Below are 18202 nucleotides of genomic sequence, written 5' to 3'. Positions count from 1 at the left end.
AGAGCATATGACAAGGTGTCACAGTCAATGTTTACTTTGATATGGCTTCTAATCAGTGTCAGGCAAAGTATTACTTATGAGTCATTTTGTTGTTTGGTCACTCAATCACTATCTCTCAGCTCCAAAGTCATTCTTCTCGACTCTGTTGTGGTGATTTGACTTTGCAGAATGCCTGCTGAAATTACCCGATGAGTCAGAGCGTTAGCATATATACACACCACACATACATGTTACACCCAGAGACATGCACCACCGACACACCACACATGTAAGAATCATATATGCTTCAAATATCACTGAAGCATATAAAAAAGAAAAAGGGCCAATTTTTTAACTTAGATTTTTTAATTAGTACATAAATAGCAACATGAGAACATGGAGTTCTAAGGCTTGTACATTATGTATTGGTAAAAGGATTTTAAATTAGTCCCCTTAGATGACATCATCCAAGATAACAAAGAGGACTAGTAAAGTTTTTCCTGAAGAACGCCATTTGCTACATTCAATATTAACATCTCTGCCATTTTCTGTAGAAATACTGGTTTACTGTATGGAGTTTCCAATGTTTACCTAAAACTAAAAGAAAGAAAAATGTAAATAAATGTGCAAGAGGAAAAAAATATAAATATCTGTATTTTGACAACCAGAGAAACCATGGTAAATATTTGAATTACCTTTACACAACTGTGAGAGCATCATAACAATTCAAACAACAAACCAACAAATCATCCTCACTTTATAAATGGATAAACAGAACACCAGAAAAGGTTTACATTCTACCAATGCCATATTCAAAAATCTACACTGGCTGTATATCTGAGCACAGTTGAACAGACAGATGGATGAATAAACAAAAATAAATGTCTAAATGGAAAGCACACACTGTATCTCTCCCTTTCTGAAAACCAAACAATTAGATTTTTATCCATCCCTGGAGAGCATAAATTTTCATCCCATACCAACGTTGTTTTCTAGAAAGAAACGCACATCAATCCAAAGGCATAATGAAGATAAACTGTCTTCTCCAGGTCGCTTTCTTCCTACTGCTATACAAACAGACGACTACAACTAGTGGTTACTCACTTGAACTTTTAATATATAAAATTAAAACACATAACCACTAACTTACCTTTTCAACTTTATAATCACTTTTGGATTGATATAAGAATTTAAATGATCTACTGCATTGTCACAAATTACAGAAAGGAAATAACTTATATTAATAAGGATTCAACAGATCATGGCAGTCCATGTGGTAGATCTGTAACTACTGACAGAGAAAGCAAAATCTATTAAATAAAAAAAGCAATTTAATTTACTTGTTCAACATAGAGCAACAAGAATTCTCAGTAAAAAGTTTTGAATCTAAGTTTAATAAAATGTTCAGATCCAACTATCAGTTTATGGAAAATGCAGGTGAGAGAGGAACCAAGAGTGAAACAAAATGACACTGACTGAACATATTCAGTCACAGCCTGAAAGGAAATTTCTAAATGATCAAGTTTTTCAACAAACCAATACCAAGAGAATCATAAGGGAAAGAAAACTATTACAGTCTAAAAGGGACTTCAATGTAGCTAGAAGACAAATTCAATGAGAAGATCTTGTATGGATCCTAATTTCAGCAAGCCAGTTATGAAAAGTCATTAAAGAGATGAGTAGGGCAAGCTTTGGAGCTGGAGAGATTGTAGAGTGGATAAGGCACTTGCCTTGCAAGCAGCTGACCCAGGTTTGATCCCTGGCACCATATATGGCTCCCTGAGCACAGAGCCAGAAGTAAGCCCTGAACACAGCCAGGTGTGGCCCAAAAACAAAAAAAAAAAGAAAGAAAAGGAAAAAACAAAAGTAAAAAAGAAATCAATGTTAATTTCTTTAGGTATGATAATAAAATAGCGATATGCCCTGACCATATGTGCGAAGCATCAGGGAAACTCATTCTTGATCAAAAACACCCACTACTGACAACAACCCTGTATATACGGCACACATATTTACAAAGGGAAAAAAATCAGGACTAATATACCAAACTATAAACAGAAATTGCCTTTGGGGAAAGAGGAGAGGGCATAAGAAGAGAGGAATAAGCTCCAGAAATCTTCATCTACTATGGTGGGAGAGGCAGACAAGAGGGTGCAGTGCTGGAATCATGAACCCTATCATTAACAGTATTGTAAATCACAATGCCTCAAATTAAAAAAAATAATAAAAGGCATTTGAAGAATATTTATCTAGAGGGGGCCAGAGAGAGAGAGAGAGAGAGTACAGCAGGTAAAGCCTTGCTTGCGGCTGACTCAGATCAATCATTGGCACCCCAAAGTGTCCTGCAATTCCCTCCAAAAGTGATCCCTGAGCACAGAGTCAGGAATAAGCCCTGAGTTCTGCTGGGTGTGGCCCCCAAACCAAAAAAAAATCTGAAAAATTAACTAGGGACCAGGGAATACAACTTAGTGAAAGAGGATATGCTTGGCACAGATAAACAGGTCCTAGGTTTGATCTTCCATACTACCCAAAATATTTATCTTAAAAAAATTCTGAAAACAAAAGTACATCAATTTCATAATTAAAAACTACATCTTCAATAAAAACTAAAAAATTAAAGAATGAGGGGCCAAAGAGATAGCGCAGAAGGTAGGGTGTATGTCAACCCAGGTTCCATTCATGGCACGGCATATGGTCCCCCAAGCCCCGCCTGAGTACCGAGCCAGGAGTAAGCCCTGAGTACTGCCAGGGGTGGCCCAAAGACCAGGAAACTAAGAAATGAAAGATCAAATTTGTATATACTGTAAACTGAACTCTAGCCTCTGTCTTTGAAGAAGGAAGTGTACGTCTTTCTTACTGTGGAACCCTAGTTTCCGTGGCTTGCTGTCTTTTCAGGGAAACAGGACCCTATTCGGTAGACAGCTAGCACAGTCCAGTGTTACTTCCTGGCTAGTCAGCCTCTAATGTCCCTTTGCTCAGCACATCTGGCCCATTCTCTACACTTCTGTAGGTGGGGTCTAGGTCTCTGCCTTTTAACAAGCTCCTCGGGAAATCTGTTTGGTAACAAAATTTGAAAACTACTGATTTAGATCAGTAAGGGCTGTGGTGTGAAAGAGGAATCAATTTTCTGTGACTCTGAGAACAGGACCACTGCAGATAGAGATGTCACAAGGAGACCTATTTTACTTCTTGTAAGAAACCGTTCTCTGAGCATCAGAACTGTTCAAAGATGGCTACCCTGTGGGATAATTGGCCTTATGGAGGTGAGGTTACAGGGAATTAATAGCTGAACCTGGGGGTTGAGTCAGAGGCCCCCTCTCAGTTTACATGACCTTCTGGGTCACCAAATATGTGGATACAGCTTGATAAAGAAAAACCTCAAAACCAGGACCTTCATGACTTTAAATAGCAGCTATGACTGACAAGAAATATAACACGGATTTAAAATTTTTTATTAGGAAAAAATTCATATAGAATGATTGCTCTTATATGTGGAACATTAAGAAACACAGCAAGAGGAAAAACAATTGGACAGGTAACAAAGTGAAAGCTGAACTACAAAACTGAGTCTGCCAAGTGGGCAGGGTGGGAGACTGAGAGGTATCCTTGAGATATTGGCGACACTATTCTGTTGTTTTGTTCCAGGGTCATACCTAGCAATGCTCAGTGCTTACTCTGAGCGGTGCTGAGTGAACCACATGCAGTGCCAGAAATCAAACCTGGGTTGGCCTCCTGCAAGGCAAGTGCCTTAACACTGTACTCTCTCTCTAGCCCTGCAATACTGATGGTGTGATGTTAGAATATTGCATGCCTGAAACTCAGTACTATTAGCACTACTGTAAATCAAAGTGCCTAGAAAGAAACTGAAAAAAAAAAGAGAAATTTCATATTCATAGAAAAACTAAATTAAAAAGTTATAAATAGATAAAAAACAACTTACATCATCCATACTCTTACTACCCCCATTTTCATTTAATAATAATTTTGCACATGCTCCCATGCAATTAAAAACTACTGAAGCTAATACTCCTCTTTATGAATATATCACAAATAAAACCATGCTCCTATAATTGAATATGTAGGTTGGACTTCAAATTCATATAACCTTCTAATTACCAGAAAATCAAGTGACATTATAATAGCAATATAAAACCTGTATGTACTTAGCAGGTACACAATGAACAAATGAATTAAAGTAAATGGTGAACTGAATGGTGAACTCCATCTAATATCACCTTAAATTTTGCTAGCCTTCCTTAGGCTACTCAATCTTTAAAATAACAATAATTATACCTATGAACTCTCCATGTCACTTAAAATATTAACTCTATACAATCTTGATCTTTTCTACACCAGTACTGCATTCAACAAATGCTTGCTAAATGACTACAAATGAATACAGGTGTGCTTACTATAATAGTATGCGAAAAAATGCAAGAAATAATGGCATTTTTTAATTGTTTGGAAGATCTGTAGACAGATCCCAATGGTTCAGTTATAGCTTATCTAAAAAACTCAAAACATATTTAAGCTCAGAAACTAAAGATCTGTCATGAACTATCACCTGAACTCTTATCTTTCCATATCAAATAAAATTTTTATAATTAATTTCAAAGACAAGTTATGTCATTTCAGCTGGCTCTAACAATGCTGAACATGACCAGTTTTCTTATTCTTTACCTGATTAAAATGGGCAGAGCATGGAGTATTCTACTTATTTCCTGGTGAATTCTTCACATTTCCTGGCTTGTAAAACAAAAAGAGTATTAATGCAGGTTGAAAAGAAATAGCAAAAACATCTCAAAAATGTCCATCTTCAGTATTTGGCTCAATATAAACATTTAATTATTATAATTCAAAGAGGCCCATTTTCTAGTAAACTGAAGGAATTAGTAGGGGTAGCAGAGAGGAGGGGAAGAAATAAGCTTCATTAACATCTACCATACAGATTTCACCAAACAGCCTATTTTATTAAAAAAAAAAAAAGTAAAAACATTTCTTTCCTTTTTTTTTGGGCCACACCCAATTGTGCTCAAGGGATCACTGCTGGTGGTGTTCTGGGGTCCATATGTAGTGCCAGGGATTGAATCTAGTTTGGCTGTTTGCAAGGTAAGCACCTTATCCACTGTACGGTTTTTCTTGCCTATCCTTTTTGTGTTTTACTGTTTTTTGTTTTGGGTCCACACTTTGCAGTACTCAGGGGCTACTCCTGGCTTGTTATTCAGAGTTCACTAGGCTTTTTTTTTTTTGCTTTTTGGGTCACACATGGCAATGCGCTGGAGTTATTCCTGGCTCATGCACTCAGGAATTACTCCTCGCGGTGCTCAGGGGACCATATGGGATGCTAGGAATTGAACCCAGGTCGGCCGCGTGCAAGGTAAACACCCTACCCACTGTGCTATTGCTCCAGCCTCCTCAGAGTTCACTAGGGATCAAACCTCGGCCTGCCATATGTAAAGCATTACTCCAGCCCTATGAGCTATCTCTGTGGCTCTAAAAATAATTTCTTTAGGGCTGGAGAGAGAGCTCACATGGTTTAGAACATGCTTTGTTCGTCTAGCGTCTAGTGTTTGATTACTGGCACTGCAGGGTGCCCCAACAGTCCTAGGGTTAATCCTTCAAGTACAGAATTAGAAAGTAGGCCCCAGATGTGCCAGTTGTGGGGTCAAAACCAACTCCCGTTAACTTACAGAAATGCCTCTTCTAGGTACCCTATTCTGTGGATCATCCATCAGAGGGGCCAACTGTGATGGCGTCTTGTGATGGTGCTTCACAAAACATGTTTACTTTATTATTGTTTTTTAAAACATGTTTACTTTAAATGGGGATAAACGGACCACACCCATTTTTGCAGGGTAGTCATCTGGAAACATATAATTAGGTCATGGCATCCATGAGAAGAGCTACAGGAAAGTCTCTTGTGGGATAAAATTTATGTGCTAAATATTGCTATCTTTCCTATATGCGCCTGTGACTTCTATTCTGAGAACACATTAACTCAGATGGACGCCAACGATCTGAGAGGGCAGTGTGAAAAACGCTAGGCTGCAGCTCAGTCGGCAAGGGGCTGTGATACTGTGGTTTCGGTACAGATTTTCCTGGTGGCCTTATGCGCAGGAGTGAAGAAAGTGAGAATACAGGAACACGTGACCAAGCTTGTCACTTCAGAACATATTTTCTAGACAATTTCAAGCTTACTGGAGTGGTTTCCAATTGATCTCAGTATTGATCCAACATCCTGACCTGCCCAGCTTCTATTATTTATAGCCACTGTACCAGCATTACAGATAGTGCCCATTTCCTCTCAAGAATATCCTTGAGGGACATTGGTCAAGGCACTGGTCCCAGGCATTTTGGTGGCTTAAAGGTGAGGTAACTACATACACCAAAGTCACAGAGTTAACCCGATTGTAAGCATGTGACCCAAACTTTAATACGTGACAAAATTTTTTAAGTCCGCTAAGGAGGCAGGATAGGAAGAGGGAGGAATACTTGGGTCATTGGTGGAGGAAAAGTGACACTGGTGGTAGATTTAGAGAATGAACACTGAATGCCCAAATCTGTTATTTAAAAAAATCATATAAACCATGGTGCCTCAAAGAGAAAAAGAACATCCTTGAATATCAACATAAATTCCATGGTCACTCTATCTACAGACCTGTTCCAGAAGCTGCCTTTCTTTTTCACCCCTTTTTCACTCCTTTCATTTTTAACTGATTTGTCACTAGTTGATAATACTAGAAAATTTCAGGGGTGAAGCTTAACACCTCCCAGAGTCTGCTCCAACCTGCCAGGCTCCTTTCTGGGATGAGACCTCGGCAATGTTTCCCTTGACCTGAATTGGTCAGTTCCGATATTTTATATGTGAAAATGCTGCTCAACCTTTAGATGAAGGCTTTTCCCTGTTTCCTGCCCTTTAATTTATATGAGAACATTTAATTCATATTCATGAGAACCATGCACTTCTTAATCTGTCTAATTTTCTCTTTCTCACAAGTGAACCCTTCAACTTATTTATGAGCTTTGCAAGGGCACAGAATCCCTAGAATCTTCCCGCATATAGTATTCAATGAATCAAACAATTGTTAAATAAGCAAATGCAAAGAGGTGGAACCTACAAAGGAGTATGAAAGATCCACACGGCTATCTATGGGGGACAGCACTGAAAACCACGTGGTTTTATGCAATTGAGTCCAGCATCAAAGTCTAGCCAAAAGGGTCTGAAGAGACAGCCCAGGAGCTAAGGTGCTTGCCTTATAAGTGGCACACACCAGTTCAACCCCCATATCACATGCAGTCCCCTGAGCACACAATCGGAGAACACCTTGAGCACTCCGGGGTATGTCCACCCCCTCCAAACAAATATGCATTTTAGACTTCAAATATTTAATAGAACACTTTCAAAGAAGTTCTAGTAAAGTTTTGACATATTCCACTGTCTATATACACCAGCACTATAATCTCAAAAGTACAAAATCCTACATTCATATGCTTTTTAAAAAATCTTTTAGATAACAGAAAACGAGCACATAAAAACATTACTGTAATCAGAATGACAAAAGCCAAAGACAGAGACAGAGTATTGAAAGCAGCAAGATCAATGAAGAAACTTACATACAAAGGAACGCCCATAAGATTCACAGCAGATCTATCAAATGAAACTCTACAGCCAGAAGAGAATGGTGGAATATAGTAAAAAAAAAAAAAAAAAACTCAATGAAATTAACACCTCACTGACAATACTCTATCCAGCTAGATTATCATTCAGATTTGAAGGAATGAATGTATATGAATGCATATATATGAATATATAAATATACATATATACATATATAAATATATGTATATATGAATATACATGTATATGTATGAATATATATGAATATATGAATGTATAAATACAGTGTTGATCTCTAGCAACAGCTCAGGGAAACAGCTCAGGAAATTCTTAGCCATTTTTGTTTTTTGTTTTTATTTTTCTTTTAGGGTCACACCTGGTGATGCTCAGGGGTTCCCTCCTGGCTCTACACACAGGAATTACTCCTAGTGGTGCTTGGGGAACCGTATAAGAAGCAGGGGATCAAACCCGGACTGGCCATGTAAGTCAAATGTCCTATGCTGTACTATCTCTCCAGGCCAGAATTCAAAGCCTTGAATCCAGTTTTGCAAAAAGCATTAAAGGAACTGCTTAACACTGTGGCACTGAGCATGGCATTCACTCATAGCACTTATTGCTACCCTCTACTAGACTCAGAAAGGTCTGTGTATTCCTAGCTTGCTAAGGATTTTACCCTTTCTCAGTAATGAATTACTGTTTCATTTGTAGCAAATCGTCTTTCTATGCCTATTCAGGTGATTTCTTTATATCTATAGAAATCTTTCTTTTATTTATCAATGCAACATTTAAGAATTATTTGTAGTATTTTCAAATAAAGCCAACATTCCCTGTTAGACTGTCCTTGAAGTGTTTTTAATTCTCCTTTCCTCATACTAAATTGTATAGCTGTCGGGTTTTTCTATTTCATGTAAATTTTAAAATGTATTAGCATAGGATTATTCATACTGTTAATTTTTAAAACTTGTATACCTGTAAGAAAATAAATATATACAATTTAAATTTTTTGATCAACTTATTGATTTACAATTTTATGGAATTTCAGAAGTTAGCTTTAATCATCTATGTGTGTAGGGGTCACCACCTCTACATTAAAAAAAAACAACAATGTGGATACAAAGAAAGATAGTAAAGGAACAACAAATGGCTAAAGGCACCAGAACTGTGGATTTTGTCACAGAACTGAGTCATCTGGTAGGAAGTGAGGGCCCCTGAGACACTGATGGAGAAAAGCGGGCACCTTGGTGATGGGTAGGGCATTGGAACAATTGGAACATGGAAAGTATAACTGACAGTATTATAAAGGCAGTACCTTAATAAAATGGTTTTACAAAGAAATAAAAATATAATACAAAAACTTCCTTCTAATTTAGGGCAAAAATATGTTCGTAGGACAATTTCCTTACTTAGTTATGTAACCATTACCGTATATCAAAACATGACAGTCAAATATCTCTCTAGAGAAATATTGAGCCCATCTACACTATTACAAATCAGATCTACCTTTGGCAGGAACCATCATGTGCTCAGAAAAGAAACAATAAAGGCAGTTTATTAAGCACAAGCCAGAAACTGGCTTTCTTTTGAAATGCTCTTTTTTTAAAGCTAAACACTGATTTACAAAGTTCTTAATATAGTTCTTTCAGGATTTAGCACTAAATGTTCCAACCCCAATCCCACCACCAGTGTGACCTTCCCTTCACCAATATTCCCAGTTTCCTGCCACCTTCCAAACCTGCCTCCTTAGCAGGAACAAGCAAATTCACTTCATATTGTTCTTATAACGAAATGGAAAATAGGATAATCAAAAAATAAACCAGTAAAAGTCAAGCTATGATAATTGTTATAACTCATAATGGTGTGCTCAAGTCATTGTCTAAAGATTTGTTGAGCTGGTTGGTGCTGGCTGAGTCTTTTGTGTTCTTGTTTTTGCTCACCGAGCTTGGTGGCCTCTTGGCAATTTCCTCATCATATCTGCTGTGTTCCAACTGGACTGTTAGTACTGTGAAATATGGAGGAGCTGTCATGTGGCAGCATAGGAGATATGAAGGTAGGCCATTTAGATGTCAAAGGAGACTGGATATGGCAGCTGCTGGGACTCTCTGGAAACATGGGAATCTGCCTGCACCCATTCCAGGAAGGCCTCCTGATCTACCTAGGCTGATTCAGCAGAGTATCATAGGGTATTCATTTATTGAATAGGAGCTGCTCTCAGTAATGCTTGGCCCCTTTAGTGCAGCACTGCTTGGCCTGGCAGTGCTAGAGGCCAACAGGACCACACCTAGCAATTCTAGGGGAGGCAATCCTGCAGTAAAGGGAACCAACTCAGGGCCACAAACTTACGCTATCTTCCCAGACCCTGCCTAACTTTTTGGATGAAGAAATAAAAGGTGGGAACAATGACTTCTTAAAGACACAAAAGAACGCCCAGTACCTGGAAGGAATAGGCAGAATAGTGCCCCCTCCCAAGACATCTGCCTCCTAATCCCAGATTCTGACTAGTTGATCTTAAATGGGAAAGGGCAATTAAGGTTGGAAGGGCATTGGAAGTTAAGGCTGCTAAGCAGTGACTAGACAACAGGGCGGTTGAATCACACTGAGGGAGGCAGAAACCAGGGAGAGAGAAATGGGAAATGAAGGTGAAAAAAACATACTCTGAGGCAAGAAATGCTTCAGCCTCCAGAAGAGAGCAACACAGAAAAATATTGCATAGAGATGCCTCCAGACCCTGCACCAGGCTGTCTCATTCCGGGCAACCCAGAGTGGGGCAGGTGAGTTCCCCTCCCCACCCCAACTAAGCCTTGGGAGCTGAAAACCTCCAGAACTCAAGAGCTTGCATGCTCATGGCCACTCTCATCAGGCTCAGACAGCTTCAGCCATGAGTGAATCTGCTGAAAAAAACCAGGTATGCGGGACTTGTGACTGAAATCTCCAGGCTCACGTGGAGTTGGGATGGGTGATCTCCCCTCATCTCCCTGTGTTTCCCGTAGCCTCGCAGTCATGTCCACAAACTGTCTCTGACACCATATAAGCTCATCAATGGTCATGATTCAGAGACTCACAATAAAACTCTGAGAGCAACACTGAACGATATGCCACAGAGATGCCTCCGAACCCCAAAGTCTCCATCCAGTTAAAAAAAATTAAATTAACTTCTTATTTAAAATTTTAGAATTCCTGAAGCAAATGGCTGCAAATGTGGCTGTGTGACATAGTATATGTTAGTAATTTCTTATACAAGGGCTTACTGGCTCCAGGGTGAGATACAACAATTTTCAGACACTTTCCTCTAATAAATTTTTTGGATCATTTTTAGCAGATTATTTATAACAAGCAATACAAAATAAGTTATTTAGGTCCTGCTTTGGGGGCAGGATTTGGGGGCCAGGGTGGAATCATTTGAAATATGGTGGTGGGTAGGTATAATGGTGGTGGGATTGGTGTTGGAATATTAAATGTAATAAATTATTGTGAATAAAACAAACTGTCAAACAAATACTGTACTCCCGTTGTTCATCGATTTGCTCGAGCAGGCCCAGTAACTTCTCCATTTTTTGAGACTTGTTGTTCCTGTGTTTGGCATATTGAATACATCATGGGTAGCCTGCCAGGCTTTGCCGTGCGGGCAAGATACTCTTGGTAGCTTGCCGTGTTCTCCAAGAGGGGTGGAGGAATCGAACCCGGCTTGACCAGGCTGGCTGTGCGCAAGGCAAACGCCCTACCGCTGTGCTATCGCTTCAGCCTCAATTGTTACAAGTTTATAAAAATAAAATTAAAAAAAAAATAAATGCTTCAGTCTCAAGAAGTGGGGAACAGCTGTCAGGTAAGTGCGATTAGAACAGACCTTGGTCATACAACCTGCAGAAACTGAATTCTGTCAACAACCTGAAAGAGGAGGCGCATGCATTCTCCCCAGGAGCCCCGAGAGAGGAATGCAGCCCTGCTGACACCCTGATTCAGTATCAGACCTCTGACCTCCAAGTCTAAGAAAATACATTTGTTTTACTTTTGGCCAGTAAATGTGTTGTTGAGAGTTGCTAGGCTGTAGGAAATTCGAGCCCTGATAAGAGCACTCCTCACTAATGGCTCTGAGACCTGAGGCTCCATTTTTCCACCTGGAGACAGTATCATCTCGGGCAGAAGTGATTATATGCTGTGTCACATGAAACTTGCTGTTGCTATCACATACTAAGAGTCTGTCCTTTTTGTGTTCCTCTTGTGAATAAACTTATTCAATCTTTGAACAGCCCCGATACTATGACCCCGTTTTTCCAAAGAGTCAAAGCAACTGCCTAAGGTTTCAAAGCTAAGAAGAGGCTTTGCTCTGGCCCCAAGCCCACTCTCTTCTTCAACACAAGGCTCAGTCCAATTTTTAAATGCCTTTTCAGAAAGGACATGATCATTTTCTCTCATCCACCTCTCAGGATTTCTTTTATTTACTGAATTATAAAATTTATACACACACACACACACCCAAAAAAGAAAAAATAATTGTCCAATCCCTTTCTAATATTTTTTCTTGGGTTTTTATTGGTGGGGTTGGTTTTGGGGTCACATCAAATAGTGCTCAGGACTTACTCCTGGCAGAGTTCAGGGACCATATGGAATTCCAGGAATCAAACCTGGGTTGACTGCATGCAAGGTAAGTGCCCTACCAGCTATACAATCTCTTTGGCTCCTCTCACCCGGCAAGCTACCGAGAGTATCTCGCCTGCACGGCAGAGCCTGGCAAGCTCCCCGTGACGTATTCAATATGCCAAACACAGTAACAACACTTAGAATATTAAACAGAAAAAAACCTACTAGACAGACACAGAATTAGAACAAATTTAGCTTTAAGGAAAACCAACCACACTATCCTTGACTTTTACTGTATTGTGGTAGGAACACTTAACAAAGTTTTAAGTATGCAATACAACATCGCTAACTATGAGTCTAGTGTGATACAGATTGTTAGAACTTGCTCTTGCATAACTTAGATTCTCATGCCACAGGGATTCCCTGCCCCCATTCAGTCCTAGCAACCACCAAGCAACTCTGCTTCTGTAAGCTGGATTGTTTTCATTATTTTACATAAGTGGAACCACACAGTATTTGCTCTTCTATGACTGGCTTATTTCAAAGACAATTATTTCTAAACTGCATAACTTATAGCTGACCTTGAGTATGTTTAGAAAACGGAGGAATTTCGAATGAAGAGAGAAAGCAGGGCATGTTTACTCAGGCTGGCAGTCGCTGCTTCCCTTTCATTTTCCTGCTGAGCCAGCAAGGGCCTGAATCCAGCTATTGAAAGCTCAGCCTCAGAAGTTCTGCTCAGTTTTCATTTAGTCATAGGTTTATATTTCTTCGTGTATTTGCCTGACCTTTAAGAAATTACTGAGATTTCTTTGGTTACCGATGGCCTGTACTTCTACAATTCTTTGAGAGTAGGAAATGGATAGCTTTTTATTTAAAAAAAAAGAAAGAAACAGTATAGGGCTGGAGAGAGAGAGTACAGTGAGTAAGGTGCTTGCCTTACAAACTGCTGACACCAGTTTGATTCGCAAGCATCATATATAATCCCTTAAGCACCACCAGGAGTGATCCCTGAGCACTGCCAGACTGGTCTAAAAAAACAGTGTAAAACTAAAATATGACATTTGCTGGGATACACAGATGTGTTTAGTTGATTATGAGATAACTCCAGGAAAGTCATTTATGAGCCTAGGCCTGACACCCACAGCTAGTTTCCATTTCTAATACTTTGTCTGAGTTTATTCTGAAAGTGTTTCAGATCCTCAATGAAAAAAAAATCAAATGGCTTCTTGATTTAATTAACATATCTAGCATTAAAAAATAAAATTTTATAATGGAAAAATATTATAAAAATCAATTAGATTGAGTGCTTTGATCATCAAAAGACAAAAAGTAAGAAGATAAGTCTCAAGTTTGGAAAAGATAACTGCAAACACGAAATCAAAAACAATATTATCTAGGGGGGGGAAGAACCCTTATCAATCATTAAGAAAGCTCTTATGACCCATACCAAAAAGAGATGTGAACAGGCATTTCAGGAAGAAGAAACCAGTAAACAGGCAATAAGATGCCAAACCTCATTAGTAATCAAGGAAATGTAAATTAAAATCACAAAGAAAAATTGTGGGAACATCTTGATATGTCAGACAGCAAGGAAACTATCACAAACTACTTGGGTCATGTCAAAAGGTCTCACGGCCAACTTCTAATAGCTCACGTGGGAAAATTTTAATTGTAATAAGGATAAGAGGAGCCAGAGAGACAGTACAGTATGTAGGGTGCTTGCCCTGTACAAGGCCCACCCAAGTGCAATCCCCAGTTGCACCGTACAAGGCCCACCCAAGTTCAATCCCCAGCTCCCTGTATGTTCCCCTGAGCCCACCAAGAATGATCCCAGAGTTCAGAGGCAGGAGTAAGCCTTGAGCATCACTGCGTGTGGCCCAAAACAAAAATAAGGATAAGGATAAGATTACAAAATAGTCAAATGTGCTTAACTCTACATATTCATGATGACATTAAAAAATCTTAATCAGTGACTCCACCCTCCAGTTTTTGAGCCAAACACAGAGGTGCTAAGGGCTACTTTGGGTTCAATGCTGGAGCTCACTCCTAGTGGTGCTGGGGAATCACAAAATGTCCGGGACTGAACTTGGGCCTGTTGCGTGTAAAGCATGGGCTCCAACCCATTCGGTGACTTTCTGACAAAGAGGAAGCCACTCTTTTGGATGGCAGTGTTCAGGAGACCCAGCGGCCCCTCCCAGCAACTCTCAACTAATGGGGCCAGCAGCTCAATGTAAGAACTCAAGGAATCGACAGTGCACAGGCTTTGAGGTCCTGAGGATTACCCAGGCCATGGATTGCCCCTAGTGGTGTTTCAGGCATCCTGCTGTGCTTGTGGGAACATGCTAGAATAAGTGAGGGATGGTCAGGTGCAAAGCATATGCCTTAACCTCTGTACTATCTCTCCAGCCCTTCGTTCTTTTTAAAAATGGATAAATGGGAGGGGGAGGGGAGATCAAGTATTTATTCTCTTTCACGTTTCGTGGTTTTTTTTTGGTTTTGTTTTGGGGGCCATACTCAGTGGTGTCCGAGGGCTACTCCCAGCTCTTCCTTCAGGGGTCGCTTCATGAGCTGCTCAAGGGCCCATGTAGTACCAGGAATGAAACAAGGGACTCCCGTATGCAAAGCCTGCACTGAGCCTTTTGAGCCATCTCTCCTGCACCATATCCTTTCATTTATGAAATATAGCTGAGCAAATCATATATGAGAATAGATGGTTCCCTATTAAAATATTCTAGACAATATATGAAATGGAAATAAAATGACAAAGGTAGAATATCACTATTCCCAAGAGGTCTAGCTACTGAGCATCAACAGCTGAGAAAACCAAAGTAGGGCAAGAAACAGACACAAGTGCCCACAGAGGCCGATATTCTTGTCATTGGAATCAAACATGAACCGATTAAGCAGCCTTGGGATCCAGATGGCAATCTGAGAGAAGAAAAGAATATATTTGTTTGCCCTAAGGGTGCAACCACACACTTATGAACCATTCTGCTCCAACATGGCAGATTGTTTAAGAGACAAAATGTTAAGAAAACTGAAAGGATAGAAAAGGAACCTATAGGGGCTGGAGTGACAGCACAGCGGGTAGGGCATTTGCCTTGCACGCGGCCCGATCCGGGTTCGATTCCCAGCATCCCATATGGTCCCCTGAGTACGGCCAGGAGTAATTCCTGAGTGCATGAACCAGGAGTAACCCCTGCGTGTCGCTGGGTGTGACCCAAAAAAGCCAAAAAAAAAAAAAAACTAATAAAAAAAAAAGAAAAGGAACCTATAGATGGAAAGACTTAAGGCAGGGCCAGAGAGCTTGTACAGTGAGTAGGGTACTTGCCTTGCATGCAGCAGGCCCAGGTTCAATCTCTGGCACCACTTACGGTCCCCAGAGCCCTGCCAGGAGTGATCCTTGAGGGCAGAGCCAGGAGTAAGTAAGCCCTGAGCACCACCACGTGTGTGCTATAAACTAAAAGAAAAAAAAACCCAAACAACAACAACAAAAATAACCCAAGAAACTTAAGGAGCAGAAGAAATAATACAGTGGGTAGGGTTTCTGCCTTGTACATGGCCCACCCAGGTTTTATCCCTGGCACCCAATATAGTCCCCTAGGTCCTGGCAGGAGTGAAAGCTTAGCACAGAGAGACAGGAGTGAGCCCTGAGCACAGCTGGGTATGGTCCCCAAAATAAAAATTAAGAACTCTTAATAGATAATGACACATCTCTAAAAACACAAAGGTGTGTCTAACAGCACTATTACTAAAAACCACCCAATTGGCCACCAATATTTTCACACAAAGAAACATTCCACAGCTATGAGAAAGAATAAACTAGTGATGCATAGAACATAAAAACAACATTTAGAGGAACAAAACAATTGCAAATCAATACATAATAAAACTCAGTCTAGAACAAAGGTATAAAGAAACCAGTCTAGATAAACTTTATATATTTATAGTCGGTGTATATAAGTTTAAAAAGGTTAATTGCACAAGTTCTTAGAACATAAATATATTAAGTGTTAAAAGAAACATTTAAAGAAAACCAAGGGAATGAAAAACACAAAATTCCTGATGGAGCCCTATGAGGAGACACAGGAGTTCAAGGAAACACAGAAGATAAGGTCATCTTCTATTTTTAAATGTGGAGAGTTGGCAGAGGTATGTATGGTCATAACTGTAACATTACAATATAGTACATATCTTACATGTACTCTTTATTCCAAATAAAACCAAACTCTAGGCCCCACTTAGGAGGACACTATTTCTAGACACACTCATCTTTGTTTCACAGGTTCAACAAGAGCTTCTTTTGGCTAAGCAGAAAACTTCCTATTAACTAACCAATGATAATAATGGACTGAAAGATTTTACAAGAAGAGGCACTGCACACACTTAAAATTCATTCCTTCCTAAAAGAGGAAAAAGGGATGTGGAAGAGCAGCTAAATGCTCCAGATTTATTTAGGGTCTCTGAGAGTACAACAATCAAATGGGAAATAATACCACTGAGAACTAGGAATTCCTAGCATTAAAAAATTTGGGGCCTTGTTTTAAACACATCTGTGCATTTCTCAGATAATTTATGTACATCATTTACATCATTATAGTACATTATAAAATTAGATTGCACGTGAGATGCTAACTGAAACGACTTGAAAACCAACTTCCAAATAGAAGCCTCCTTTCTGAAGTGTCTCTCATTCCTTCCAAAGAGACAGGGCCCTGGAAGGTTACTCCTTCAGGTAGCTTGTACCTCTGATCCCATTGATCAAACAAAACAAAAACCTCTGAAAATCACAGAAATCTAGTAAGAAATTTCAGCAATACTGAGTCTTGAATTAATAGGGCCTACTAGTCAGTTAAGACTCTGCTAAATGTTTAAGCGGTGAATACTGATTTCTATTGAGAACCATCAGCTCTTAGGAAAATGATGTTTTCAGAACAAATAGAAGGACACTATGTTTTGAATGACTCTGAAGAGGGCAAGAGCAGAGGAGATTAAAAAATAATTGCCGGACAATCATGACCTAAAGCCGATAATTAGAGGTCTTTACCATCTCATTCCCCAAAGATATAAAAATCATAAATTTGAATAGCTTTAATATCTGATGTCTTCAAATTACCACAAAATGCTGGCCTCTTTTACCTGCATTCCAACCAGTCCCGGTACTTCTACACGGGGCTGAGTTCTCCGAGCAGGGAAAGCCATTCTCAGGTGAACAGTTCTGGGGGGACCCTTGGGCTTTGCTGTGTGAGCATTTCTGCCCCACACCGCAGGGCACAGCAACACTCACGCTCCAGGGAGCCCCCCCCCCCCCCGGTCTGGGCTACTCAGCTGTGGTCACATCACAGTGATAGCTCAGGACCGAGGCCGAGTTTCACTCTGAGTTTCACTTTCCTCATTTCTATCGAGGGCTGTGGATCATTTTCCTAACATTGTTATTTCCTTTCCCATATAAAACTCAGTATGGGCTTACGGAATTTTTTTTAAAACAGGAAAGAAAGCTTCCAAAGAAAATGTCAGCAAAACGAAAATAAAATTAGGGGGTGTTTATTCTTTAAAAGGGCCTGCCACAGGGCACTTAATATAGAACTCTGCACTCAAGAGCTAGTTTAAACAGGCTTCATAGAGACTAATTCCTTTAGAAACCACCAGTAGAAAATGAGTCAAGATTTCACTGGGAGAGTATTTATGTAAACAATAAGGAGGACTTGCAATTTGTTCCACATTACTTCTAAATTCCAGTTCAAAATTCTGGATTCATTTTGAGATATTTATGTTTTTGTAAATATAGTTTGGTTTTATATTTTTGAGTTTCTTTGGGTGGGGAGCCACAGTCAAGAGTGCTTGGGAACTACTTCTAGTGTGGTGTGTGTTGGGGGAAGGAACTTTCCATGTGAACCTGGGAGGTAGAAACTGGGGTTCCTGCACGCAAAGCCCTTTGAGCCATCTCTTCAGCCCTTGTCGTGGGTTTGGGAATGGAGTCAAAGTCAGTTTCTTCCAATATATGATGGAAAGGGCATATTGACAGAAAAA

General features: G+C 39.8%; 1 protein-coding gene across 4 annotated transcripts in view; it reads right to left on the bottom strand.

Moving 5' to 3' along the window:
• Window positions 1-326: 326 nt before the first annotated feature.
• The window catches only part of APOO (apolipoprotein O), a 70778-nt gene continuing 52902 nt past the window's right edge, over window positions 327-18202 (bottom strand). For 3 of the 4 annotated variants that reach the window (XM_056131195.1, XM_056131196.1, XM_056131197.1), the window contains 2 exons: window positions 4660-4725; window positions 327-576 (listed from right to left, as the gene is read on the bottom strand). In XM_056131195.1, coding sequence (XP_055987170.1) covers window positions 4690-4725 — 36 coding nt within the window. In that variant the 3' untranslated portion in view covers window positions 327-576; window positions 4660-4689. The remainder of the gene's footprint in view (window positions 577-4659; window positions 4726-18202) is intronic. The other variant, XM_056131198.1, reaches the window with a different exon arrangement.

This window comes from Sorex fumeus, unplaced genomic scaffold, assembly GCF_029834395.1.
Source record: "Sorex fumeus unplaced genomic scaffold, SorFum_2.1 ptg000086l, whole genome shotgun sequence".
Taxonomy (NCBI): domain Eukaryota; kingdom Metazoa; phylum Chordata; class Mammalia; order Eulipotyphla; family Soricidae; genus Sorex; species Sorex fumeus.
Note: the sequence above shows the minus strand (reverse complement) of the source record. Positions and strands in the feature narration are given on the sequence as shown.